The sequence below is a fragment of the Macaca fascicularis genome, chromosome 6 (genome assembly GCF_037993035.2).
Source record: "Macaca fascicularis isolate 582-1 chromosome 6, T2T-MFA8v1.1".
Taxonomy (NCBI): domain Eukaryota; kingdom Metazoa; phylum Chordata; class Mammalia; order Primates; family Cercopithecidae; genus Macaca; species Macaca fascicularis.
In genome coordinates, this window is record NC_088380.1 from 179,967,586 (window position 1) to 179,993,866 (window position 26,281).

The window sequence follows — 26,281 nt, forward strand, 5'->3', positions numbered from 1 at the left end:
TCCAGTCTTTTTTTCTATGCAAAAAATATATAGTTATTAGAATGCCTGACAGAAGGAAGATGGAAAGAGACCACTGTGAAGCATTATTGATATTCCCTCTTCTCTTCCTCTCCATGGTATTAAGGCCATACCAAGAGGAGAGGCTGATTTCCCTACACGTGTCAGGGAAAGTCCCAACTCTGCGGCAGGGACCCAAGCTTGCCATTTTCGCCGGTCTCTAGGGGGCGCTGCCCCGAGACTGGGCGGGGAGGGCGAGAAGGCGGTGCGAAAACGCGTTTGAACTTGGGCCCTGCCGCCGCCCGTAACCGGCGTCCCCAACATGGCGGCTCCCCAAGATGTCCACGTCCGGATCTGTAACCAAGAGATTGTCAAATTTGACCTGGAGGTGAAGGCGCTTATTCAGGTACTGATCCCGGGACCCCTGCCAGGCTCCAGCAGCCCTAACCCAAGCTCTGCTGGTCTGTGAGCTCGGTAGTGTCACTCCCGAACTTTCCCCACTTGGTTTCCCAGGCCACCGGCTCCGCCCCATGACCGGCTACCCGCCCTGGTCCCCATTTGGTTGTATCCCCGTGACTGCTGGCCTTGATCCTTTTTCCGGGTGCCGCCGGATCGCCCATCTCCAGAGCACCCAACTGTTCTCCGCCCCTGACCCAGCTACTGCTTCGAGGCTCGGCTTTGCCACTTCCACTTGCAGTCCTGGTCGTCGCCCCGCCCCTGACCTCCTCACAACCTACCTGCCACCCTGCTTGGCCCCGCCCTCTGACGCTGCTTCCCCATTCTCTGGTAGCGCCCGGTAGGCAGCTAGCCCCGCTCCCTGCTGGCCAGCTCCCCTGGCATCCAAGGGCACCTGGCTCGGGAGGCACCAGGTGAAACGAATGTAACCTGGACCGTAGTTGTGATTTTATGCTTGAGGAAATCGAGTACGGCGCCAAGGCCTAGGTTAGAAGGCAGGCCTGGGTCAATGGCAAAACTGGGACCTGGACTGGGAAAGTCAACCTAGGAATAACACCTTAGAGTGTTACCCCGTTTGAACAGAGAGGAAATGAGGTGTTTTCGCCTTAAGCCATTTAAGGGTAGAGGTAAAATAAACGAGTTGACGTAGACAAGAATTAGGAATGTAGACACGGTTCCATGAGTTTAGCAAAAAGAAACCAAGAGTTTTAAACCTTGTTTTTTTGTTTTGTTTTGTTTTGTTTTTTGTTTTTGTTTGTTTTTGAGACGGAGTCTCGCTCTGTCGCTCAGGCTGGAGCGCAGTGGCGCGATCTACTCACTGCAAGCTCTGCCTCCCGGCTTCATGGCATTCTCCTGCCTCAGCCTCCCGAGTAGCTGGGACTACAGGGGCCCGCCACCACGCCCAGCTCATTTTTGTATTTTGTTTAGTAGAGACGGGGTTTCGCCGTGTTAGCCAGGATGGTCTTGATCTCCTGACTTCGTGATTTGCCCGCCTCGGCCTCCCAAAGTGCTGGGATTACAGGTGTGAACCACTGCGCCCGGCCTAAACCTTGGTTTTTAAAGCAAATCATTTTCAACAAAGTCACTAAACATTAGATGTAGACTCAGAGTTTGTAACGAGGGGTGGCAAAAAGTGCAGGAAAGTAGGGCTCCCCAGATAAACCAGATGCAGAATAAACCAAATTAGATGCAGAATAAACAAATATGGTGCAAAGAAGTGTGATTAAATTAATAACCAGAGAAAAAGTGAAATTTGATGCAGATATTTAAAACTTCTCGAACTTCACTTCTCTGATGTATACATTACAAAACTTCTGGGCCAGTTATAGAAAAATAAACTTAGGTTTCATACAAATGAAATCACATTTTCACATAATCTAAATTGCTTAGGCACCCTTCTGTACTCTTTCTAACATTTGGGTTCTTGTGATTGCTGATGAGAAAGATTGATTATAGCTGGATGTAGTGCACCCTTACTGTGTTCCAGCAGCTCTGCTAAGTGCTTTACATACACACATAATCTATGATGTTCTCTGAGGTAAGTAGGGTTGTGATGAGGAAACTGAGACACAGATAATTTAAATAACTTTCCAGGTAACTTTACACAGCTAATAAGTTGCCACAGCCAGGATTCGAATCCACATGGTCTGTCTCCAGAGCCTGCTCTGAAAACTGGCACCAGTAATTCTGAATGTCCAGCAACAGATTCTAAATCTGCCCTTAAACATGTTTATATAAACACTCTAACTTATCACTGACGGTTTGTAAAATCACACTGAAAAAGTTAATCTCATCATATGAGGCCAGATCTTTAAACATCCTCATCTTACAAGTTGAAAGGATCTAAGGTTCTAAAGTTATAGTATAACTTTCGCATGTCCATTCTTGTTGGGCATATAAGCTGTTTTAAGCTTTTTCATACTGGCCAGGTAATGTTTTGTTAAAATTTAGGCACTAAAAATTAGGTCAAAGCAGTTGTGTTTCTTTCTAGGCTTTTATATTAATTCAACATTAATCTAAAGAGGAATGAGAAAAATGCCAATGATAATGTTTTTGCTTGTGTTGCAGAGGTAAACAGCAAAGATCAGGATGAATTATAGTCAGTATCAGTACATTAATATTAGTTGGTCTAAACCAACTCTCTCACTGTATGGATGGTGTCATTTCATTTCATTGCCTTAAGAAAGGCCTTTCATCTGTTCAATGTCTCCTAGGATATCCGTGATTGTTCAGGACCCTTAAGTGCTCTTACTGAACTGAACACTAAAGTAAAAGAGAAATTTCAACAGTTGCGTCACAGAATACAGGTGGGTATTCTCAGAACTGAGATGCTGAGTATCTATCAATGAAGGGGGCTCAGTCCTGGGTGTATCCTCTGCTTGAGAGCCGTCTGGGTTCTTCAAACACCAGCTGATGGGAGCAGTAAACACTTAAGACAGTGAGGGTGACTCTGTACTAACCTGCTGTCCAGGTAAAAACGAGAAACTTTTGCGTGCAGAACACTGCCAGCTGTGTCAACAAGTGGATGGCAGGAACACCATTATCCTTGGAATTTTTGAAACCCTGAGGCCACTTCAAATACTTTCTCTTCTCTACCTTCTTTCTACCCTATTCATTTGTTCACTACCTCAATCCATCACACTCCTGGGTTTTTTTTTTTTTTTTTTTTTAAATGCTGTTACTTTGCTCAGCATCTTCCTTATTTCAGTAGTCACCAGTCACATCATGTACACATTCAATATGCCTGAATTCAACTGTGGTATATGTGCTGTCTCAGAAAACACTAGAGGGTGACAAGTAGCAGTTTCGTTTGTTTGTTTTATTTATTTCATGTTTTATTCTTATTACACTGGGCTGGGCAAAGGGTTGTGCACCACTGTATAGATCATGTTATTCTGTTGCTTTCATTTTTGAAAATGAAAATGAGGCCAGTAGTTTGAGAACAGCCTGGCCAACATGGCAAAACCCCATCTCTACTAAAAATGCAAAAATTAGCTGGGCATGGTGGCACATGCCTGTAATCCCAGCTACTTGGGAGGCTGACGCAGGAGAATCACTTGAACCCAGGAGGCAGAGGTTGAAGTGAGCTGAGATCATGCCACTGCACTCTAGCCTGGGTGACAGAGCAAGACTCTGTCTCAAAAAAAGACCAATTTTTTTTTTTTTTTTTTTAAATAGAGATGGAGTCTCACTATGTTGCTTGGGCTGGTCTTAAGCTCCTGGGCTCAAGCAATCCTCCTGCCTCAGCCTCTGAAAGTGCTGGGATTACAGGCATAAGCCCAGACTATTGTGTTGCCTTCAGACAGAATTGGGATTTGGGTTCTAATTGTTTCCAAGTTCAGGATCTAGATCAGAATCAGACGACAAAGACCACTGTTTTGTGGGTCTAGGGGCTGCTGAGAAAAAGCCAGGAAACAGGTATAGAGCTGACTATGGAGGGCTCATGTTTCAAGGCTCCCATCTGGGCATCCAAGGATCCTGCATGCAGCTCATAGGTAGAGGGGCCCACAGCAGCCCCTCAAAGTAAACAGGGATGGCACAGGCCTAGAGCTGGAACTCAGGAGTTGGAAGGATGACTGCGTCTGTACACCTAAAAAGATGTTGTCCATCTGTATCCTGGAATCCTGTGTAGGCCCTCTCCATGAGGACAGGAACAAGGTTGGCTCCTTGGCCTCTAGTTGGCCTCATGAGTAGTCCAGTAAAAGTCCTGCAAACTTGTCATTATCTGGAGACATTCCTGCCAGCTCCTCTTCATGCCCCTCTACTTGAAACACTAGGCAGTTGCTTTATATTGTTCATGATTCTTCTTCCTCAGTTCTTTAAATTTGAGATAATTGCATTCTTTTAAGAAACTCTGGATCTCCTGGTCACTCCAAGGGTTGATTACTGTTCTGATGGTTTTTCTGGTTTCTTGGTTTCTTCTTCCTTCTTTATTTCCTGAGGGTTTTCTAGTAATTTCAGTCTGATGTCTTAGGTTCTCCATTTTTATCCCTGAGTTTCCTGAGTTTTCTCCTGGGATTGTTCTCACCACAGCCACAGGACCTAATGTTGGGTTGGCAGAGAACTAGCACTTACTCTGCCCTAATGGGATCCAGGAGAGTCAGGAGGTACTCTGAGTGTGGAAACTTGCTTGCTCCTCTAGACTTCTGGAGGTCTCTTAGAAGTAGCAGTTTGAATAGTGGAGATGTTTCCACTGCTGTGCCTTCAGTGAGGGTGAGGTGGGTATCATGGATCTGCCCATCTGTATTAGTCTGTTTTCATGCTGCTGATAAAGACATACCTGAGACTGGGAAGAAAAAGAAGTTTAGTGGACTTCTGACATGGCTCGGGAGGCCTCACGATCATGGCAGAAGGCAAAGAGGAGCAAGTCACGTCTTACATGGATGGCGGCAGGCAAAGAGAGAGCTTGTGCAGGGAAACTCCTGTTTTTAAAACCATCAGATCTCATGAGACTCATTCACTATCATGAGAATAGTGCAGGAAAGACCCACGTCTATAAGTCAGTCACCTCCCACCAGGTTCCTCCCATGACATGTGGGAATTGTGAGAGTTACAATTCAAGATGAGATTTGGGTGGGGACACAGCCAAACCATATCACCATCCCTGGATAGGTCTTGTGGCACCTGGTCTTGTGGTATTGGGGTTTTGTATTGGGCCTTTCTTGCATTGCTATAAAGAAATACCTGAGGCTGGTAATTTATTTTAAAAAATGAGTTAAGCTGGCTTATGGTTCTGTGGGCTGTATGGGAAGCATAGCAGTATCTGCTTCTGGGGAGGCTTCAAGAAGCTTCCGGTCATGGCAGAAGGCAAAGAGGGAGCAGGCATGTCACATGACAAAAGCAGGAGCAAGAGAGAGAGAGATTGAGTGAGAGCTCACTTATCATTAAGAGGATGGCTTATGCCATTCATGAGGGATCCATCCCCATGATCCAGACACCTCCCACCAGGCCCTACCTCCAACACTGGGGATTACCATTCAGCATGAGATTTGGGCAGGGACAAATATTCAGACTATATCAGGTCTAAAGACTTGTGCTTTTTTGGCCAGCACAGTGGCTCACTCCTGTAATCCCAGCACTTTGGGAGACCAAGGCAAGTGGATCACTTGAGGCCAGGAGTTCAAGACCAACCTAGTCAACATGGTGAACCTCCGTATCTGCTAAAAATACAAAAATTAGCTGGGCATGGTGACCCGTGCCTGTAATCCCAGTTGTTTGGGTGGCTGAGGCATGAGAATTGCTTGAACCTGGGAGCTGGAGGTTGCACTGAGCCGAGATTGTGCCACTGCACTCCAGCCTCGGTGACAGAGCAAGACACTGTCTCAAAAAAAAAAAAAAAAAAAAAAAAAAAAAATTGTGCTTTTCATATAACATGGCCCCCAAAGCCCACCAGCAACTCTGTTTTTGCTTAACAGAGGTAGACAGTCTGTTCTAAAGCTGGTAGAAAAGCTGGCCAATTGGACCTCTGAGAAACAGGATGTCTGTGTCCTGTGTTTTGCCTACCTAAGAGATTTTCAAGAGCAATTTTGAAAATGTGCAATTTTTGCTATTGGAGTTAATTATAGAATTTCAGCAGCGTCACCATACCTAGCTGACCTCTTCCTGCCTCCATCTTCAGTACTGATTTAATCATCTTAATTTTTTATTTTTGAAAGGATGTTCCTTTTACATGTTTTATATATGTGTCTGTATTTGTATATATCAACATTCAGTGAAAAGTCTCAGTTATGCCCAAGTTTTGTTTTCTGTTCCCCTCTTCCAAACAGGTAGTCACTTTTGTTACTTATATATCACTCAAGTTTCTCTACCCAAATATTTAAAAAGACAAATTTCTTTTTTTAAATTTCTTTTCTTTTCTTTTTTTTTTTTTTGAGTTGGAGTCTCACTCTGTCGCCCAGGCTAGAGTGCAGTGGCGCGATCTCGGGTCACTGCAAGCTCCGCCTCCCGGATTCATGTCATTCTCCTGCCTCAGCCTCCTGAGTAACTGGGATTACAGGTGCATGCCACCACGCTTGGCTAATTTTTCAGATTTTTAGTAGAGACGGGGTTTCACTGTGTTAGCCAGGCTGGTCTCAATCTCCTGACCTTGTGATCCGCCTGCCTCAGCCTCCCAAAGTGCTGGGATTACAGGCGTGAGCCACCGCGCCTGGCCATTAAGTATAATTTTATTATATGTATATTATACGTATATTGGAAATCTTTCCATTTCAGTAATTAGAGACTGTCCTCATTTTTCTTTTTCGTTTTCTTTTTTTTTTTTTTGAGACAGGGTCTTGGGCTGTCACCCAGTCCAGAGTGCAGTGGTACAATCTCAGCTCACCACAGCCTTGACTTTCCAGGCTCAAGTGATTTTCCTCCTGCCTCAGTCCCCCAAATAGCTGGGACTGCAGCCGCTCGCCACCTCCCTCCACCAGCTAATTTGTGTATTTTTTATAGAGATAGGGTTTTGCCATGTTGCTCAGGCTGGACTTGGACTCCTGGACTTGAGCAATTGCCCACCGTGGGCTCCCAAAGTGCTGGGATTACAGGCGTGAGTCACCGTTCTTGGCCTCTCATTCTTTTCTAAATAGCTGTCTTTTTTTTTTTTTTTTTTTTTTTTTTTTTTTAGCCAGTTCTCTATCAAAGGGCATTCATTTGAACTGCTTCCACTTTTTTTTTAAGCTAACTTATTCCTTGACAGACTTTTCTTCAACTCAGCATGACTTCAACTCTCCAACTATACCTGTTACCTTCAGTATGAGTATTTTTATGTTCTTTTTAAATATCTGGGTGCTCACCCAGTGTTTATTTCCTTCACTAATTAAAATGACCTCAGGAATACGTTTACATTTACATATTTATGATGGCACCTAGTAGGGACCTAATAAGCACATGGCCGGTAAATGAATAACCCCATCCCAGTTTCAGTCTGCATTTCTTAAGTATTTACATACTCTTTTTATACCTGGAAATAAATACAAGATTCCTGTTTGTTTGCCATTTTTAGCTTTTATTTGAATGTCTTTTTTGTGTGTTTCAAACAAGATTGTGTGATACTAGAGAACTGGCCTCATATCCTCAAAATCGTGTGTTCGGCACATGGTAAATCTTGGGCATTGACTGTGTGTAAGTATCTGTGTGTTTGTCTTTGTACATAGAGCTCTCAAACTGGAATTTGAGAGCTACTCGACCCCGCCATTCCTTTCTCCCGAACTATCACTGGTTCTCTTTGACAGAACTTCCAGGCAATCTTTCATGAGTAAATTGTACATTTCTCCCCCTTTTTAATCTCTCCCTTTTTCCCATGCATTCGTTCTTCCATTCAATGACTCAGTGCCCAGTATGTGCTGGGCACAAGGAATATATGTAGTGAATAATGTGAGATACAGCTCTGCTTATTCATAAAATTTACATTCTTTTTTTTTTTTTGAGATGGGCACAAGGAATATATGTAGTGAATAATGCGAGATACAGCTCTGCTTATTCATAAAATTTACATTCTTTTTTTTTTTTTTTTTTGAGATGGAGTCTCGTTCTGTTGCCCAGGCTGGAGTGCAGTGGCATGATCTAGGCTCACTGCAATCTCCGCCTCCCGGGTTCACGCCATTCTCCTGCCTTAGCCTCCCGAGTAGCTGGGACTATAGGTGCCTGCCACGACGCCTGGCTAATTTCTTTTTGTATTTTTAGTGGAGACGGGGTTTCACTGTGTTAGCTGGAATGGTCTCAATCTCCTGACCTCCTGATCCACCCGCCTCCGCCTCCCAAAGTGCTGGGGTTATAGGCATGAGCCACCACACCCGGCCTGTATAATTTACATTCCAATAGGAAATACAGATTTTAAACAAATAATTATGAAAATAATTGATGACATTTGCAAAACTTTTCCAATTCACAGTTGATTATTTCTTTTATTCTCTACCTCAGCAATATTTGGGGGCATAAATTGAAAGTCATCTCTGAGCTATTGAAATGGTGGATACACAAACTTGTTCCAAACCAGCATGTGCAAATTGATACGTAAATAAGTAAATTAGTATAATTGAGCAAATACATTGATATTTCAGATCAATAGCATGATTGAAGCTAGAACCTGTTTTAATTTGTAAACCAAAAAATGTGAATGGTGTAATGCTATCTTTAATTATAGTCCCTCTGATGGTTCTCTTATCTGAAGTTCTTGGGGTTTAATACTTCTGGGTATGTCTGCTGACCCTCACTTATGGTAGTTTATTTCCTCGGCGTTTGGTTATTTTGGACTGTGAGCACTCATCTTCAGCAGACCTCATCTGAGGGACTTTGTGCGGCTGGGTCGAGGCCAAGTCTCTACAGAGGTTTTTGCATTAGCTTCCCGCCAGGTCTCCTGGGATGATCACAAGTCTGAGAACACTTTTTTTTTTTTTTTTTTTGAGATGGAGTCTCTATCTGTTGCCCAGGCTAGAGTGCAGTGGCGCAGTCTTGACTCACTGCAAGCTCCGCCTCTGGGATTCACGCCATTCTCCTGCCTCAGCCTCCCCAGTAGCTGGGACTACAGGTGCCCACCACCACGCCCGGCTAGTTTTTTGTTTTTTTAGTTGAGATGGGATTCCACCATGTTAGCCAGGATGGTCTCGATCTCCTGGCCTCATGATCTGCCCACCTTAGCCTCCCAAATTGCTGGGATTACAGGCGTGAGCCATCATGCCCAACCGAGAACACTTTTTATGTTAATTTCTCTTCATGGAGTTTCATGAACCACTCAGGGAAGATAAATTGAACCCTAGATCAGTGGGAGGAGCAGCTCCCTGGTTGGTTATAAATTCTCAGGGGAGATTTTTTTTTAACCCCTCTATTTGGAAGTCATAGCAAAAAAAAGGCAGGCATCCATGTTTTCACTCTGTGCTGGTAGATGCACATTTTTCTAGACTATTTTCCTGTGTCTGTAACCTTTCATGGGTTTTGGATTTGTGGTGATCTCGGTTCATCTTCCCAACCTCAGCCTCAGATGGCCCAAGGCTTCATTTTTCTGTCCCTACATGAGCTTTCAAACCTTCAAGTGCTCAAACTGCCTATTACTCGTCTTTAATGAAATAGGCACAGAAATTGCGAGTATCTGGAAATGAACAGCAGTTTGATATTTTAATGGTATCTAAGTGTGGGATCAGTGTGCTTATATTTCGTCATTGTTTTTCTTTTCGTTTCGGGCCTGCCCTTGGTGACAGGAGCAGCAGCTCTGACGCCAGGGTAGCCGTGCATACTCCCAGGCTGACTGTTCCAGCTGTTGTTCCCTTCTCACTTTTGGGCCATAGGGGTTTTCCTTACTTTCTTGCAGACTTCGCTATGGATTTAAAAGGATGTGTGTTATATGTTACCTAGCATTCTGAGGTGTTCTGTTTTTAAAGGGTGCTTCAAGTGCTATTGTGTGCCCTTGGCAGAAATAGAAATGTTCCTCTGTTTTCATGTTGACTTTTGAAATCATTTTAACATGGAGTTATTTTTCCTCAAAGGACCTGGAGCAGCTGGCTAAAGAGCAAGACAAAGAGTCAGAGAAACAACTTCTACTACAGGAAGTGGAGAATCACAAAAAGCAGATGCTCAGGTAGGCAGGGCCTCCCCCCGCCAGCGGCCTCTGCTGGCTCACTTGTTCCCTGTGAGCCTTGCACGTGTATTTGCCTGACTTACTGGTGTTTTTTTTTGAGGGACAGTGTCGCGCTCCATGACCCAGGCTGGAGTGCAGTGGTCTGATCTTGGCTCACTCCGCCCTGTGCCTCCCGAGTTCAAGCAAGTCTTCTGCCTCAGCCTCCTGAGTAGCTGAGATTACAGGCACCCGCCATCACCCCTGGCTAATTTTTGTATTTTTAGTAGAGACAGAGTTTCGCTATGTTGGCCAGGCTGGTCTGTAACACTGGCTTCATGTGATTCACCCACCTCAGCCTCCCGAAGTGCTGGGATTACAGGTGTGAGCCACCGCACCCGGCTGATTGCGTCAGTTGCACACGGGTGGAATGTTCTCTCCCAATCAGTAATTCTCAAGTGGGGGCGAGTGGGGAAGGGATAAATAGGGCCTATCTGAGCAGGTGGAGCTGTGCATAGTTCACAAAAGCATATTTAACATTATACTGTATTGTGTATTTTAACCAAAAAATATGATTGCTTTTGTAATACAGGGTCATTTTTTTATCTAAGGATAATTGGTATCAGAAAAAAATCTACAGAAAGAAAACCTGCTTAAGGTGGACCACAATTTAGAAGGTTTTGAGTGGGATGCTATCTAAAAAAAAAAAAAAAAAGCAACAAAAATCGTAAATTAAACAAAATTGAGATCAAAAGATAAAACCAACTTTGCGGTTGTAATTGCAGGTGTGTGCTAATCCTTGATTATATAATTATAGTGATATGCCATTTCTTGTTATTGAATTGGGAGAGGTTTAACTTTTCTGATGAAATTGTCAGACAACATGAAACAATATCTTTCCCTTCACATTTGACTTTTGTAGCAATCATAAAGAGGGTTTTTCCAATTATCTTTGAGGTATTCAAATCATTCTCTCTCTTTTTTAAAAATTTATTTTTGGCCGGGTGTGGTGGCTCATGCCTGGAATCCCAGCACTTTGGGAGGCAGAGGTGGGCAGATCACGAGGTCAGGAGTTCAAGACCAGCTTGACCAACATGGTGAAACGATGTCTCTATTAAAAATACAAAAGGCCGGGCGCGGTGGCTCAAGCCTGTAATCCCAGCACTTTGGGAGGCCGAGACGGGCGAATCACGAGGTCAGGAGATCGAGACCATCCTGGCTAACACGGTGAAACCCCGTCTCTACTAAAAAATACAAAAAACTAGCTGGGCGAGGTGGCGGGCGCCTGTAGTCCCAGCTACTCGGGAGGCTGAGCCAGGAGAATGGCGTAAACCCGGGAGGCAGAGCTTGCAGTGAGCTGAGATCCGGCCACTGCACTCCAGCCTGGGCGACAGAGCGAGACTCCGTCTCAAAACAAAAACAAAAACAAAAACAAAAACAAAAATTAGCTAGACGTGGTGGTGGGCACCTGTAATTCCAGCTACTCAGGAGGCTGAGGCAGGAGAATCGCTTGAACCCGGGAGGCAGAGGTTGCAGTGAGCTGAGATCGCTGCACTCCAGCCTGGGTGACAGAGTGAGGCACCATCTTAAAAAAAAAAAAAATTTATTTTTAAAAAATTAAATTTTAGAAATGAGGTCCCGCTCTGTTGCGCAGTCTGGAGTGCAGTCGTAGCTGACTGCAGCCTTGAACTCCTAGGCTCAAGCGATCCTCTCACCTCAGCTTCCCAAGTAGTTGGGACTACAGGCACACTGCACTGTGCCTGGCTAGATCATTCTCTTTTGAAACCCCTGCTAAGTCGTCATTCATATGGGTTTTCTCTTTGTCTCTTGTTCACTGGTCTGCCTCTGCCAGATCTGTATTTGTGGCTTTGCGTCTGATTTGAGCAATTTGCCAGCATCATCTTCCCTGAAAGCAGCTGTGTATGTAATAGTCAGCTGTCAGGAGGACACCGATTGGCAAAAACACAGGCACGGGGAGGCCAGTGTAAGCAGAGGGAGGGCTGTATGAGTGGTGGGCAGTGATCCAGGGCTTGGCTGTTTCACGATTACTTTATGTTATGATGGCTTTTGCTTTCCTGAGCCACCAAGCCTACTCAGATTATAAACACTGAGTACAGAGGAGCCCTTGTATTAAGTATAGTAAGTTATGCCAGACATGCTCAGCTTAGCATGGGTTTTAAAGCTGGGAATGGCCATCCATGATGTGGCATTACAGGCCAGAACAGAGAAAGCTGTCAATCTATACTTTGGGGCTGGGTGCAGTAGCTCACACCTATAATCCCAGCACTTTGGGGGCTGAGGCAGGAGGACTGCTTGAGCCCAGGAGTTTAAGACCATCCTGGGCAACAAAGCAAGACCCCATCTATTAAAAAAAAAATTAGCTGGGGGCATGGTGATGTGTGCCTATAGTCTCAACTACTTGGGAGGCCAAGGCAGGAGGGCAATGGGCTTGGGAGGTCAAGGCTACAGTGAGCCGTGATCATTCTGCTGCACTCTAGCCCTAGGAGACAGAACGAGACCCTGTCTCTTTTCTTTTTTTTTTTGAGACAGAGTCTTGCTCTGTCGCCCAGGTCGGAGTGCAGTGGCGCAGTTTCAGCTCACTGCAAGCTCCGCCTCCCGGGTTCACGCCATTCTCCTGCCTCAGCCTCGTGAGTACCTGGGACTACAGGGGATCACCACCACACCCGGCTATTTTGTTGTATTTTTAGTAGAGACGGGGTTTCACCGTGTTAGCCAGCATGGTCTTGATCTCTTGACCTTGTGATCCGCCCGCCTCGGTCTCCCAAAGTGCTGGGATTACAGGTGTGAGCCACTGTGCCCGGCTGACCCTGTCTCAAAAAAAAAAAAAAAAAAAAACAAGAAAAAAAAAAGAAAAAACTTTGGCAGTTGAAACAGTAGTTGTGCTTGCTTGGGTCATCATGCTTGTCACACCATACAGTGAGTATCTGTTTGCTTGTCTTTTTCCCAAATGAATGTGCGGTGGTAGAGGAGAGGTACAGACCCTTCCTTCATCTCTGGATCCCAGGGCCCTGCAGAACCCCCTTGCAAACCGTTTCAAATGTAATGGATTCTTTAAAGTGGCAGGTGTGAAACGGCGGAGGAGGTGCTCATTAAGACCTTCAGCAGGCCGGGCGCGGTGGTTCACGCCTGTAATCCCAGCACTTTGGGAGGCTGAGGCGGGCGGATCACAAGGTCAGGAGATCGAGACCACGGTGAAACCCCGTCTCTACTAAAAATACAAAAAATTAGCCGGGCACGGTTGTGGGCGCCTGTAGTCCCAGCTACTCGGGAGGCTGAGGCAGGAGAATGACGTGAACCCGGGAGGCGGAGCTTGCAGTGAGCCGAGATGGCGCCACTGCACTCCAGCCTGGGCGACAGAGCGAGACTCTGTCTCAAAAAAAAAAAAGACCTTCAGCATAGAGGTGCTATTAGAAAACCACCCTGTCAGTTCATGTACTCTGTGTTTTGAGTTTTGAGTATTTCCAAAGATTAGCACGATTGGTTTGAGCTGGCTACATAAGAGTTCTGAAGTATGAGTTTGATTCTTAGACTCAGTTAGCTTTTTCATAGTCTATCAACAATTGTCACATTTCTTTTTTTTTTTTTTGAGATGGAGTCTCACTGTCATTGCCCAGGTTGGAGTACAGTGGCACGATCTTGGCTCACTGCAACCTCTGCCTCCCAGGTTCAAGTGGTTCTCCTGCCTCAGCCTCCCGAGTAACTGGGATTATAGGCACTTGCCATCATGTCCAGCTAATTTTTGTATTTGTAGTAGAGACAGGGTTTTACCATGTTGGCCAGGCTGGTCTTGAACTCCTGACCTCAAGTGAGCCACCTGCCTTGGCCTCTCAAAGTGGGATTACAGGCGTCAGCCACTGCGCCCAGTCAACTGTCATATTTCTAACTCCAGGAAGCTGTTCACCAACTTTCCATTATCACCCACAAGTTAGCACAAGTGACGAATGTAGATCAGCTGTGTCAGTCAGGGCTCTGCTAATCCATCATGTTTCTGTCATTCATGATTGGTCTGTAGTACGGAAAGAACAACAAACCTTGAAGAAATATTTTGAAAGATTGGCTTCTTGTGTTTTTGTTTTGTTTTTTTTTTCTTGAGACAAGGTCTTACTCTGTCACCCAGGCTAGAGTATAGTGGTACCATCATGGCTCACTGCAACCTCCACTTCCCAGGTTCAGGTGATCTTCCCTCCTCTGCCTCCTGGGTAACTGGGACTACAGGCATGCACCACCACCATGCCTGGCTAATTTTTTTGTATTTTTGGTAGAGATGGGATTTCTCCATGTTGCCCAGGCTGGTCTCGAACTCCTGGGCTCAAGCAATCCACCTACCTTGGCCTCCCAAAGTGCTGTGATTACAGGCTTGAACCACTGTGCCTGGCCACCATTTTTCATTTCCTACAAACTATATTAACTCAGCAGCTGAAGGGCCAGAAATGGTTGTTCAAGATACTGGAGATGAGTAAGTCATGGTTCTCAAGGGATGGCACCAACTAATGCACAGGCCATAGCAGTACAGCCTTAGAAGCAACAGGACAGAAGAAGAGCCTGTGTGCCCAGATGGGAAGTTTGGATGTCTCCCTGAGTCCAGCCATTGCCCAGATGGGAAGTTTGGATGTCTCCCTGAGTCCAGCCATTGTGGAGCTGTGCACAGAGGAGTGCCGTGTTCACAGCCCCTTGGGCTGACAGGGGTAGAGGGACAGCTACAGAACCTCCCCATGATGGTCTTCAGGGTCTGGTCAAGGGGTATCAGGACCTGAGCAAGAACAGTTGCTGGGGGACCAGGGGGAGGAAGTGGCAGGAGTTGGGATGGGCTCTGAAGGCCGTGCCTGGTGGCCTTCCCCCATGGTGGCCTTCCCCCTGGTGGCCTTTGTTGGTGGGAAGTGCTGTGAATTGAACTGACTTATGGCCTGGTGGAGTGGACACACTCACACATGAACCTTCCAATTCCAGCAATCAGACCTCATGGAGGAAAGCTAATCTCACCTGCAAAATTGCAATCGACAATCTAGAGAAAGCAGAACTTCTTCAGGGAGGAGATCTCTTAAGGCAAAGGTACCTATTCTTTTATTTTTCTGGGCTCTGATAATAATAGATAACAATTGGCAAGGTGTACAACCCACTGTAGGAAACCCCCTCTTGTTTTCAGCTTGGTGTTTAATTTGATTATATAAGTAATTTTTTTTAAGTTTGAAAGAAATGCATACTTTTTTGTAGTAAATTGGTAAAGTATGAATTACAAAATTAAAATATCAATTTTTTTTTTTTTTTTTTCCCTGAGATGAAGTCTCACTCTTATAGCCCAGGCTGGAGTGCAGTGGCGCCATCTTGGCTCACTGCAACCTCTGCCTCCCGGGTTCAAGCGATTCTCCTGCCTCAGCCTCCCGAGTAGCTGGGATTACAGTTGCGCGCGACTGCACCCAGCTAATTTTTTGTATTTTTAGTAGAGACGAGGTTTCACCATGTTGGCCCGGCTGGTCTTGAACTCCTGACCTCAGGTGATCCACCCACCTCAGCCTCCCAAAGTGCTAAGATTACAGGCATGAGCCACCGTGCCCAGCCAAAAATATCGAATCTTATTACTCATGAACATTTTGGTATATTCCCGCCCTCATTTTTACTTCTTCTACATTTCTTACAAAGTCAAAATTGTACCAAACAAAAAATTCATATTCTGCTGTTTCAGCACAAGAGTTGCTCATTTAAAAAAAAACTTTTTTTTTTTTTTTTGAGACGGAGTCTTGCTCTGCCGCCCAGGCTGGAGTGCAGTGGCCGGATCTCAGCTCACTGCAAGCTCCGCCTCCCGGGTTCACGCCATTCTCCTGCCTCAGCCTCCCCAGTAGCTGGGACTACAGGCGCCCGCCACCTCGCCCGGCTAGTTTTTTGTATTTTTTAGTAGAGACGGGGTTTCACCGTGTCAGCCAGGATGGTCTCGATCTCCTGACCTCGTGATCCGCCCGCCTCGGCCTCCCAAAGTGCTGGGATTACAGGCTTGAGCCACCGCGCCCGGCCTAAAAAAAAACTTTTTAAGCCTAATTCTGACAGTACATAGTATGTAGATTGTATGTTAATACAATCCCCTATGTGTGTTTGCATTTCTAATGTTTCAGGAGTGTAAGTAATACACCAGGGTACGTCTTAGAACATAAGGCTTTATGTGCATTTTGGATGTCTCCTTTGGAGGGATTTCCAGGGATGAGATGATTGAGTCAAAGGAATGAACATTACCAAGGCTCCTAAATTGGCAAATTGCTTTACAGAAGGCAGCACTGGTTTATGTTCCTACTAGCAGTCCACAGGGGCATGGGTCTCAGCATACCCTTTCCAGCATTGAATGTGATCATTTAAAATATATATACTAATTGGATAGGTAAAACATGAGATCTCATTTGGATATGGGGCCTTCTTGCAGGGAGGCTTTTGTTGACATTCCTCCCCTTTCTCTTCCTCTGAACTTTTAGGAAAACCACCAAAGAGAGCCTGGCCCAGACATCCAGTACCATCACTGAGAGCCTCATGGGGATCAGTAGGATGATGGCCCAGCAGGTCCAGCAGAGCGAGGAGGCCATGCAGTCTCTAGGTAAAGCCGGGCCTGGAGCAGGAAGCTTCTCCCAGAGACACTGCTCTAGGGCCCTTGTCCCAGCACCTCCACTCTGGGCTCCTCCACCACAGCCCACACGAAGTTCACTGACTTGGGTGGCTTCTCCCTCATGAGATGACTTGACACCGTGGTCTTATCCAGAGTGGGATGTGCTGCTCGTATTTCTCTCTTTTTTTTTTGAGATGGAGTTTCTCTCTTGTTGCCCAGGCTGGAGTTCAAGCGATTCTCCTGCCTCAGCCTCCCGAGTAGCTAGGATTACAGGCATGCGCCACTACGCCCGGCTAATTCTGTATTTTTAGTAGAGACAGGGTTTCTCCATGTTGGTCAGGCTGGTCTCGAACTCCCAACCTCAGGTAATCTGCCCGCCTCAGCCTCCCAAAGTGCTGGGATTACAGGCATGAGATACTGCGCCCGGCCCATATTTCTATTTACTAGAAGACCCCACACCCCCATCAATGTTTCCTCAGGGGGAGCATTTGCAGGGGCCCATGTGAAAAGCAGAGGTCCCCAGCCCCTCTCCTAGAGAGGGTGTTGGCAGGGCTGGGTAAGGGGCCTGGGAGCCTGATTTTCAGTGAGGGTTCTGGGGACCCATATGGCCTGGCAAGTTTGGGAATCGTTGCTTCAAGAGATGTTTGGTGAATCGGCTGCTGGTAGGACTGCTAGGACCTCAGTTTACAATTATACTCCCCAGCGTTATTTTTCCTATGAGTTCCTTTTAAAAGATGTGAATCACAGGCTACAGGAGAGGCTGCTTGAGGCCATCTGGCTTCCTCCAATAGTTTTCCCAGAGTGTCTCCTCTGTGACGCAGAAGGACATCAGCCCTCTCCAGGGTCCTTCAGTATAAGACAACAGAAAAAGGGTGTTTACTCCTTGAAACACTTTTGGAAAATTGCACACATGGACAAAAGTAGAAAGCATGGTGTCCTGAATCCTCTGAGTCCTGAGCCCATTACCCCAGCCAGTCTCATTTCAGTTCTACCCTCAGCCCGTCCCCCATCTGGATTATTTTGAAGGAAATCCCAGACATCGTCCATAAATATCTCAGTACAGCTCTCTAAAAGATAAGGGACTCTTTGGGGAAAAAGCAGAAACAACCCCGTAACTACAATACCATGATCACCCCTAGAAATTATAATTTTGAACCACTTTTTTTTTTCAGTGTGCCAAATAGGCAGAAGCAAAAGAAAAGCAAGCAGGTGACCCCAAGGTCACTCCTTGGGTTTGCAACTTACCTGAACATTTGGACTCGGAACCAGCCAGGGGCTTCCTCTCAGTGTGTGCTTGGAGAGAGAGGGAGCAGGGAGACAACTTGGCCTCTGAGTCCAGGGCTTTTTTTTTTTTTTGAAACGGAGTCTCGCTCTGTCGCCCAGGCTGGAGTGCAGTGGTGCCATCTCGGCTCACTGCAAGCTCCGCCTCCTGGGTTCCTGCCATTCTCCTGCCTCAGCCTCCCGAGTAGCTGGGACTACAGGCACCGCCACCACGCCCGGCTAATTTTTTGTATTTTTAGTAGAGACGGGGTTTCACCGTGTTAGCCGGGACGGTCTCTATCTCCTGACCTCGTGATCCGCCCGCCTGGGCCTCCCAAAGTGCTGGGATTACAGGCGTGAGCCACTGCGCCCAGCCGAGTCCAGGGCTTTTATGCTGTGGTGTGGTGACAGGATACCCCCTGCTAAGAGTGGGAAGGAGACACAAATGCTGGTGGCTTCTGGGGTGTTGAGAGGGTCCCTGTGTTCTCGGGGCCCATTTCATAGAAGCGATAGCTATTGAAGAAAAGAGAAGAATACAGTTCTTAACCCCTTCCTTATGCCTCACAAATTCAGCTTGATTTAAAAGCCTACTAGGACCATAATTTTGAAACAAAAAGCTTATTAGGAATATGGTATCTGGAATTTGCTGTACAATTGCAGGAGTTGGGAGTTGTGGGAGAGGGGGACAGGATTTCAGAGGTTGGTGGTCCTTAGTTATGGGTGGTGGACACATGACATTTCATGATATCATGCTGTCTGCTTTGTGATGGTTCGAAATTCTCCGTAATAATAAAGTTTAAAAAGAAAGGCCTATTAGGTTTTTACTTAGCAAGACCTCAGGGTTTTGAAATCGCAGCAGGCAGGCGTGGAGAAAGCGGGCAGAGGAGGACTCCTGTTCTGTGTTTGTTTTTCTCCTTTTATCTGTCATTTTCAAAACGCTGCTGTGTTTCCTCTGATAATTTATCTTATTCACTTGTTAGCTTTTAATTTTGTGAAAAGGTAACACATACAACATAGAGAAGGGTAAAAACTCGAGCCCAGGACTGCCAGCAGAAACATAACAGGAGCCACATATGGAACTTTAAATTTTCTAGTAGGCACATTTTAAAAAGTAAAAAGAAACATAAGAAATTAATTTTAATAAAATAGTTTAATCCATTATGTAAAATATTGTAATTTCAACATACAACTAATATTAAAAATTATTGAGATATTTTACATTCCTTTTTCTCTTTTTTGTTTTTTGAGAAGGAGTCTCGCTCTGTTGCCCAGGCTGGAGTGCAGTGGCGCCATCTCGGCTCACTGCAAGCTCCGCCTCCCAGGTTCACGCCATTCTCCTGCCTCAGCCTCCCGAGTAGCTGGGACTACAGGCACCCGCCACCACGCCCAGCTAATTTTTTGTATTTTTAGTAGAGACGGGGTTTCACCACGTTAGCCAGGATGGTCTTGATCTCCTGACCTCGTGATCTGCCTGCCTCAGTCTCCCAAAGTGCTGGGATTACAGGCATGAGCCACTGCACCCGGCCCTTTTTCTCATATTAAGTCTTTGAAACATTGTGTGGATTTTGGCAAGGCACAGTGGCTCACACCTGTAATCACAGCACTTTGGGAGGCTGAGGCGGGTGGATCACCTGAGGTCAGGAGTTTGAGACCAGCCTGGCCAACATGGTGAAACCCCGTCTCTACTAAAAATACAGGAAGAAAATTAGCTAGGCGTGTGGTGCATGCCTGTAATCCCAGCTACTCGGGAGGCTGAGGCAGGAGAATCATTTGAACCCGGGAGGTGGAGGTTGTGATGAACCAAGATCATGCCACTACACTCCAGCCTGGATGACAGAGTGAGACTGCATCTCAAAAACAAACAAACAGGCCGGGCGCGGTTTGTTTCAGCTACTTGTTTTCAGCTACTTTGTTTCAGCTACTCTCAGCTACTTGGGAGGCTGAGGCGGGAGAATGGCGTGAACCCGGGAGGCGGAGCTTGCAGTGAGCCGAGATCACGCCACTGCACTCCAGCCTGGGAGACACAGCGAGACTCCGTCTCAAAAAACAAACAAACAAACAAAAAAACATTTTGTGGATTTGACGCTCACTGACATCTCCATTTGGATTAGCCACGTTTTTCTATGCACAGCAGCCTTGCATGTCTAGGGGCTGCCATATTGGCCAGCACAGCTCTGGGCAGTACAAAAGGGACAGAGAAAAGGTCACTGTCTGCTCTGACCTCCAGCTGACCCCTACCTGCCAGCCCTCTGGTCCACTTCCCAGAGGCAACCAGTGTTACCAGTGTCTTTTTAAAAAAATATCTTGTGATCCTCCAAGCTTTTGTAACTTAAGCAAATGAAATACTATTTTATCTCCCTGTTTCTTACCTAAATGGAAACATTTCACAGGTGTTCCTTTACACTTTCCCTTTTCGCTCAACGTATTCTATTCAGTGGCTGTTCTGATGATGCCTCACTCTGTTTTGTGAGAGAATCTCGCCAGGTACACCTTCTACCCTCAGCGTCATGCCCAGATACCCATATTCAGAAATACATCTGACTCTGGGCACAATGATCCCTTAAGGGATATTGGCCTCTTCTTAGGTGTCACCTTCTTAAAGCTACAGCCAGTGTCCCTGGACTGAGGGACTGGTATGTGTGAGGGCTTAAGGCAGAGCCTGGCACACCCTTGCCCTTTTGAGATCCTGCAAAGAGCCAGTCTGGCCAGCAGATGTCCTAGAGGCCATACCTCACAGGTGGAAGGTTCTGGTGCGTTCGGCTGCTGCCCCAACACAGACCTCACAGTGCCCGCCCAAGATCCTCGGGTTGGTTTTATGGCTGGTGGTTCCCCTGAACAGCATCCATCTGCTTCAGAGAGCTGAGGAGGTGGCTGGGGGAGCAAGCCTCTTCTGCCCTTCTCCCTGGTGACATTCACGTTCGAGGACTCCCAAACAAACCGCCTCACTCGCTCGAGCTGATGGGACCTGGGGAGGAGCCTTTCCTTGTCCGCTCCTTGGCTGGTCTCCACATGCTTTGATTCCAGCTCAGAGGAACTCGCTCGAGAATGCTGGTTTTTGTCAGCGTCCCAGCCAGCAGGGTGAGGTCTTTGGATCTTGAGCTGCAGTCTCTCTGAGTTAGGCCTCCTTCCTCTCTTGTTTCAGTCACTTCTTCACGAACAATCCTGGATGCAAATGAAGAATTTAAGTCCATGTCAGGGACCATCCAGCTGGGCCGGAAGCTTATCACAAAATACAATCGCCGGGAGCTGACGGACAAGCTTCTCATCTTCCTTGCGCTGGCTCTGTTTCTTGCTACGGTCCTCTATATCGTGAAAAAGCGGCTCTTTCCGTTTTTGTGAGATCCCAAAGGTGCCAGTTCTGGCCCTTTCAGCTCCTGTTTCAGGATCCTGGTTCCTGAGCTCTAGGCTGCCAAGCTGAGCCACACACCCCTCCATTTGTGCCACTTGCCTGCAGGTTGGATGGAACATAGTGCCCCACTTTTCTGCAAGTGGCTGGCTTGTAAAGGGTGAACAGAACCATGGGAGGGAGGCCTGTCATTGGGATGCCGCCCTGGGGACATAGGAACTGCCTCCTTCCCTCATCGTGCACTATGGGAGGCTGCGGCCACTCTGTGGGGCACTTAAAGTCCAGCCTCCAGGACCCGATGCCTCTCCTATCTCCCTCTCCCACCGTGCCCTTAAATGCCAGATCTGGTGGAGTGAAGAGAGAAGAGGTAGGAAGAAAGGTGATGAAAACTCCTGGTCATTCCTTGAATAAACTTGATTTTATTTAATAGAATAAAATGTATTGGATTTTGTAAGGTAGCCCTCTGAGAATGTGTGTTCCTCTTTCCTTTTTTCTTTTCTTTTTTTTTTTTTTTTTTTTGAGATGGAGACTTACTCTGTTGCCCAGGAAGGAGTGCAATGGTGCAATCTTGGGTCACTGCAGTCTCTGCCTCCTGGGTTCAAGAGATTCTCTTGCCTCAGCCCCCCAAGTAGCTGGGATTACAGGCATGCACCACCACACCCTGCTAATTTTTGTATTTTTATAGTAGAGATAGGGTTTCTCCATGTTGGCCAGGCTGATCTCAAACACCTGACCTCAGGTGATCCACCCGTCTTGGCCTCCCAAAGTGCTGGGATTACAGGTGTGAGCCACCAAGCCCGGCCCTCTTTTCTTGATGTCTGGATTTCTAGGACATGAACTTAGATTATTTATTCATTCATTCAACAAAGAATTATCATTATTATTTTCTTTCTGTCGCCACCCAACAACAAGGAACTATTAAATAGCTGCCACACACAGGGTGTTACAGACACTGCTGAACATTACAAATACATTGGTAAACCAGACGTGGTTCCTCCCTCAAGGAGGAACAGAAGGAGGCACAGAAATAAAATCTTCCAGACTATCAGGAAGGAGGGTCCAACAGCCCCTGTTCAACCAGGTGTGGTGAGTGATACCTCTAATCCCAGCATTTTGGGAGGCTGAGGCAGGATGATCACTTGAGCCTAGGAGTTCAAGACCAGCTGGGCAACATAGCAAGACCCTGTCTGTATTAAAACAACAACAACAACAACAACAACAACAAAAAACAGAAACAGAACAGAAAACAGCCCTTGTTGGAAGTGGCTCATACCAACATCTGAAAAGGTTGAGAGATGCCTTTCTCTACCACAGCAGCCTGGCCAGGCCTGGGGGTGTGCAGTGATTCGGGCTGGCACATGCCTTTCTCTCCTCCAGAGCTAAGTATAACCAAGGAGGGAGAAGCTAGTGAGAAGCTGAGACTGTGAGCCCGAGTTCTTTCCAGGCCAGAGGGAGAGGGCCCAGGCTAGGCCAGCCCTAGAGGTGCTGTGTCTTTTGTGCTACAGGCCTGGCTGACCTCAAGCTTGAAATCCCAGCCTCCCCCACTATTTATAGCCCCAGAGGACTTGGGAGGGGCAGTGTGGAGGCTGAAGGGAAAGTGGAAATAACATGGACTTTGACCTTTGGCTCAAACACTTGGTTTTGAGATTTGGCTCCACTGCTAATGGACCGCAGGACCATTGGCAAGTTACCATATGTTGCTAAACCTCAGTTTTCCCATCTGTAAAATGGAGGAGATAGTCCATATGGGTCCTCATAGAGTCAACTTGAGAATGCAAAGAGAATATAAAGCAGCAAGTGTAGCTAGCTGTCTTCAGACCAGGCCTGCCATGGCGTTTCCAAATGCTGCCACCCCCAGGGCCCTGGGCACTGAGATTTTCTGCAGCTGACAGCAGAGGTGCTTCAGGAAAAGCTGGGCCAGGCACCAGCATTCTGTTAGAGGTGTTTGAGCAGAGGATGTCAAGAGTTATGGCCTCAGTTATAAAGTGGCAGATCATCATGGCACCAAGTTACAAAAACCTAGCTGCACATCTCAGACTAGCTTCATGAGTGGATTCTAAATACACACACACACACACACACACGCAAGCACAGATATTTTGTAGGCTGTATATCATCCTTAAACAATTCCTGGCCCCAAAAGACATTCACTGCAGATTGTGCACACATGTGTCTTATTTATAGTCAAATTAAAGCTGAGAATAAAGCACAGATGGGAAATTCCCACTCAGATTCCAGCTGTAAGTGCAGCAGATGGATGTTATCAAGTTAGGATTTTCTTGTCTTAACATTTTTCCTTACTGCTTCCCACCAATTGTCAACATCCTCCTCACAATATGGAATTGCGTGGGCTCTATATGGCCTGAAAATGCTCCCTTTGACACTGTATTCCTCTTTTACTTGCCTCCTTCTGAAAATAGAGTCAAATGTGACCCATTTTGAAATGTCATTGATAACAACATCTTGCAACCTCCATCAGCCACCAGGGTTAATCCTTCCCCAAAGCAGAGCGCGGCCCTCTCCGTGCTCAACCATGAGAGGGCAGTGTCCACATTTGCTCTACCGTTTTGCAGTGAGTGTGGTAATCTTCATCGATCCATTTGAAATGTTCTTATGGATATATATGCACTGCATGTATATGTATATATGTACTGCATATGTATATGCAGTATATATATGTAGGTATCAAATTTTTTTTTTTTTTTGAGACGGAGTCTCAGTCTGTCACCCAGGCTGGAGTTCTGTGGCACTATCTCAGCTCACTGCAACCTCCGCCTCCTGGGTTCAAGCAGTTCTCTGCCTCAGCCTCCCGAGTAGCTGGGATTACAGGCACCAACCACCACGCCTGGCTAATTTTTTTTTTTTGTATTTTTAGTAGACACTGGGTTTTACCATTTTGGCCAGGCTGGTCTTGAACTCCTGACCTCGTGATCCGCCTGTCTTGGCCTCCCAAAGTGCTGGGATTACAGGCGTGAGCCACCGCGCCTGGTCAGATTTTTTAAAACATAAATGTATGAAACTTACCTGTATTTTGTTTTTGGAATATGTTTCCTAAGTGGCCTTAATTTTCACTGTTAAACAGTAATGCAAGCTCAGATGCTCCATTTTTTTTTTTTTTTTTTTTTTGAGTCAGGGTCTCGCTCTTTTGCCCAGGCTGGAGTGCAGTGGTGCGATAACAGCTCACTGCAACCTCTGTCTTCCAGGCTCAAGAGATCCTCCCACCTCAGCCAGCCTCCTGAGTAGCTGGGACTACAGGTGTGCACCACCACACCTGGCTAAGTTTTGTTTATTTTTTGTAGAGATGAAGTCTCACTTTGTTGCCCAGGCTGGTTTCAAACTCCTGGGCTCAAGCAATCCTTCTGCCTCAGCCTCCTAAAGTACTGGGATTACAGGCGTGAGCCACTGTGCCCAGCTCAGCTGTGACGTTTTGATGAGCTGACAGTCAAGGAGTTAAAGGTATGGAGCAGCCATCAAGAGATCTTTCATTCAAAAAGTATTTACTTAGCACCTACTATGTACCAGGCACTTGTGTTAGAGCTACACAGTGAACAAAACAAAGATTGTCTGTCGTCATGGAGCTTCTGGTGTATGGGGGATGGTGGGCAGATGATAACAATACCGAAAATAAGCGGTTTGGAAGAGTGGAGCTGATTGATGGCGATCTGGATGGAGAGGTGGGGGCAGGTTTGCAGTGTTAAGCAGAGTGGTCAAGGTTGGTCTCACTGGGGTAGGGTTTGAGCAAAGACTTGAGGCAGGGGAGGTGAGTCCTGGGGACAGTTGAGAGCAGAGGGTTCCTCACAGAGGGAGCAGCTAGAGCAAAGGCTGGGCAGGGCCACACTGGCACATCTGAGAAAGTCAAGCAAGGCTGCGTGGCAAGAGCTGAGTGTAGGGGCTCAGTGACCTCAGGATGACCTCCAACCTGGAGGCCATCTCCCGCCCCTACCCACCCTTTTCTTACCTCTCACAGTTGTTGGCCCTGTTGGGCATCGGTTCCTCCAGAAAGCTCCCCAGCTATGTGGTGCCACACTCTCTTGGCTTCCCTCTTACCTCTCTGGCAACTGCCCTCCTATTCAGGCTTAAATGCCTCAGATCTTGTTCTCTTTGTATCAAGGGCAAGGTCATCCATGTCCCTACCCATTGACCATATCTACAGGATGCTCAGCCATAATTCAAAAGTCGAATGTGCAGTGTAGCCCTCCCAGGCGAGCTCCAGACCCTGATCAGCTCCACTGCCCCATGGCTGCTGCTCCTCATCCGCCCCACGTTCCTCACCGCTCCCCACCCCACGGCCTGGGCCTTCCCGGGCTTCCCTGGCCTGCCTCCTAGTTTCCCCTTCTTGGTCCCTGTTCCCTTCGTCCTGCTCATCTCCTTGAAACCTCTTTCCCACCAAACTAGGAGATGAGCATTCGCTTTCTTTGGACAGATTCACATCAACCTTCTTCTGAAAAGAAGGCATCAATACATTGTGTTAGTGTATGTAGGTGGCTGAAAAGAGAGAGTGAGGCGAGTTCTGTGTTCTTCCTTGGCTAATGGTGGTCTTCCCTGGGGCCCTGCTGGAGGGCTTCCCCTAGCTGTGTTTATTCCCTAAGCAAGAGCAGAATAAAAATAGCTGTGGGCTAATCTAAGAGATAGCAGACAGGAGTCTCAGCCCTGTGGTCAGGAATGAAAGGCTCAGCCTGGGGGTGAGGGGAGGGATGCGTGTTATCACCCCAATGTCCCTTCAGTCCCCAACAGCAGGCCCAGGCTGCTACACACCAGAAGCCTCAGGGCTCATAGTGTTGGTCAACTTGCATCTTTAATGGGCCACAGTGCCTCAGTCAAGTGTGACCTTTGGTGGCAGAGACCTGGATTCTGGTTGTACTCTTCCTGGCCATATGCCTTCAGCAATGGATCACCTCCTCCGCAATAGTTCTGACCTCTTAGTGGTGCTGGGATGATCAAAGGGCAAGACACATGCCAGGAGCTCCCGCAGTGCCCCTCACACAGTGACCCTGGCGGCTGCCACATTCTCTCCCAAACGAAGCGGTCTCGTACCCCTTTCTGTCTGGGGCTTGACTTTAGGAAAACAGCGCTTAGGCAAAGAAGAAGA

The 26,281-nt window shown here is 46.8% G+C and overlaps 1 protein-coding gene across 4 annotated transcripts in view; it reads left to right on the forward strand.

The window, feature by feature from the left end:
- Positions 1-307: 307 nt before the first annotated feature.
- BNIP1 (BCL2 interacting protein 1) overlaps positions 308-26,281 on the forward strand; it is a 33,664-nt gene continuing 7,690 nt past the window's right edge. For 2 of the 4 annotated variants that reach the window (XM_073994734.1, XM_073994733.1), the window contains exons 1-5: positions 308-403; positions 2,667-2,759; positions 9,915-10,006; positions 14,951-15,052; positions 16,459-16,577. In XM_073994734.1, the coding sequence (XP_073850835.1) occupies positions 320-403; positions 2,667-2,759; positions 9,915-10,006; positions 14,951-15,052; positions 16,459-16,577 (490 nt within the window). In that variant the 5' untranslated portion in view covers positions 308-319. Of the gene's footprint in view, positions 404-2,666; positions 2,760-9,914; positions 10,007-14,950; positions 15,053-16,458; positions 16,578-17,758; positions 18,654-20,988; positions 21,630-26,281 lie in introns of those variants that run through there. The other 2 variants (XM_005558540.4, XM_073994732.1) reach the window with 2 other exon arrangements.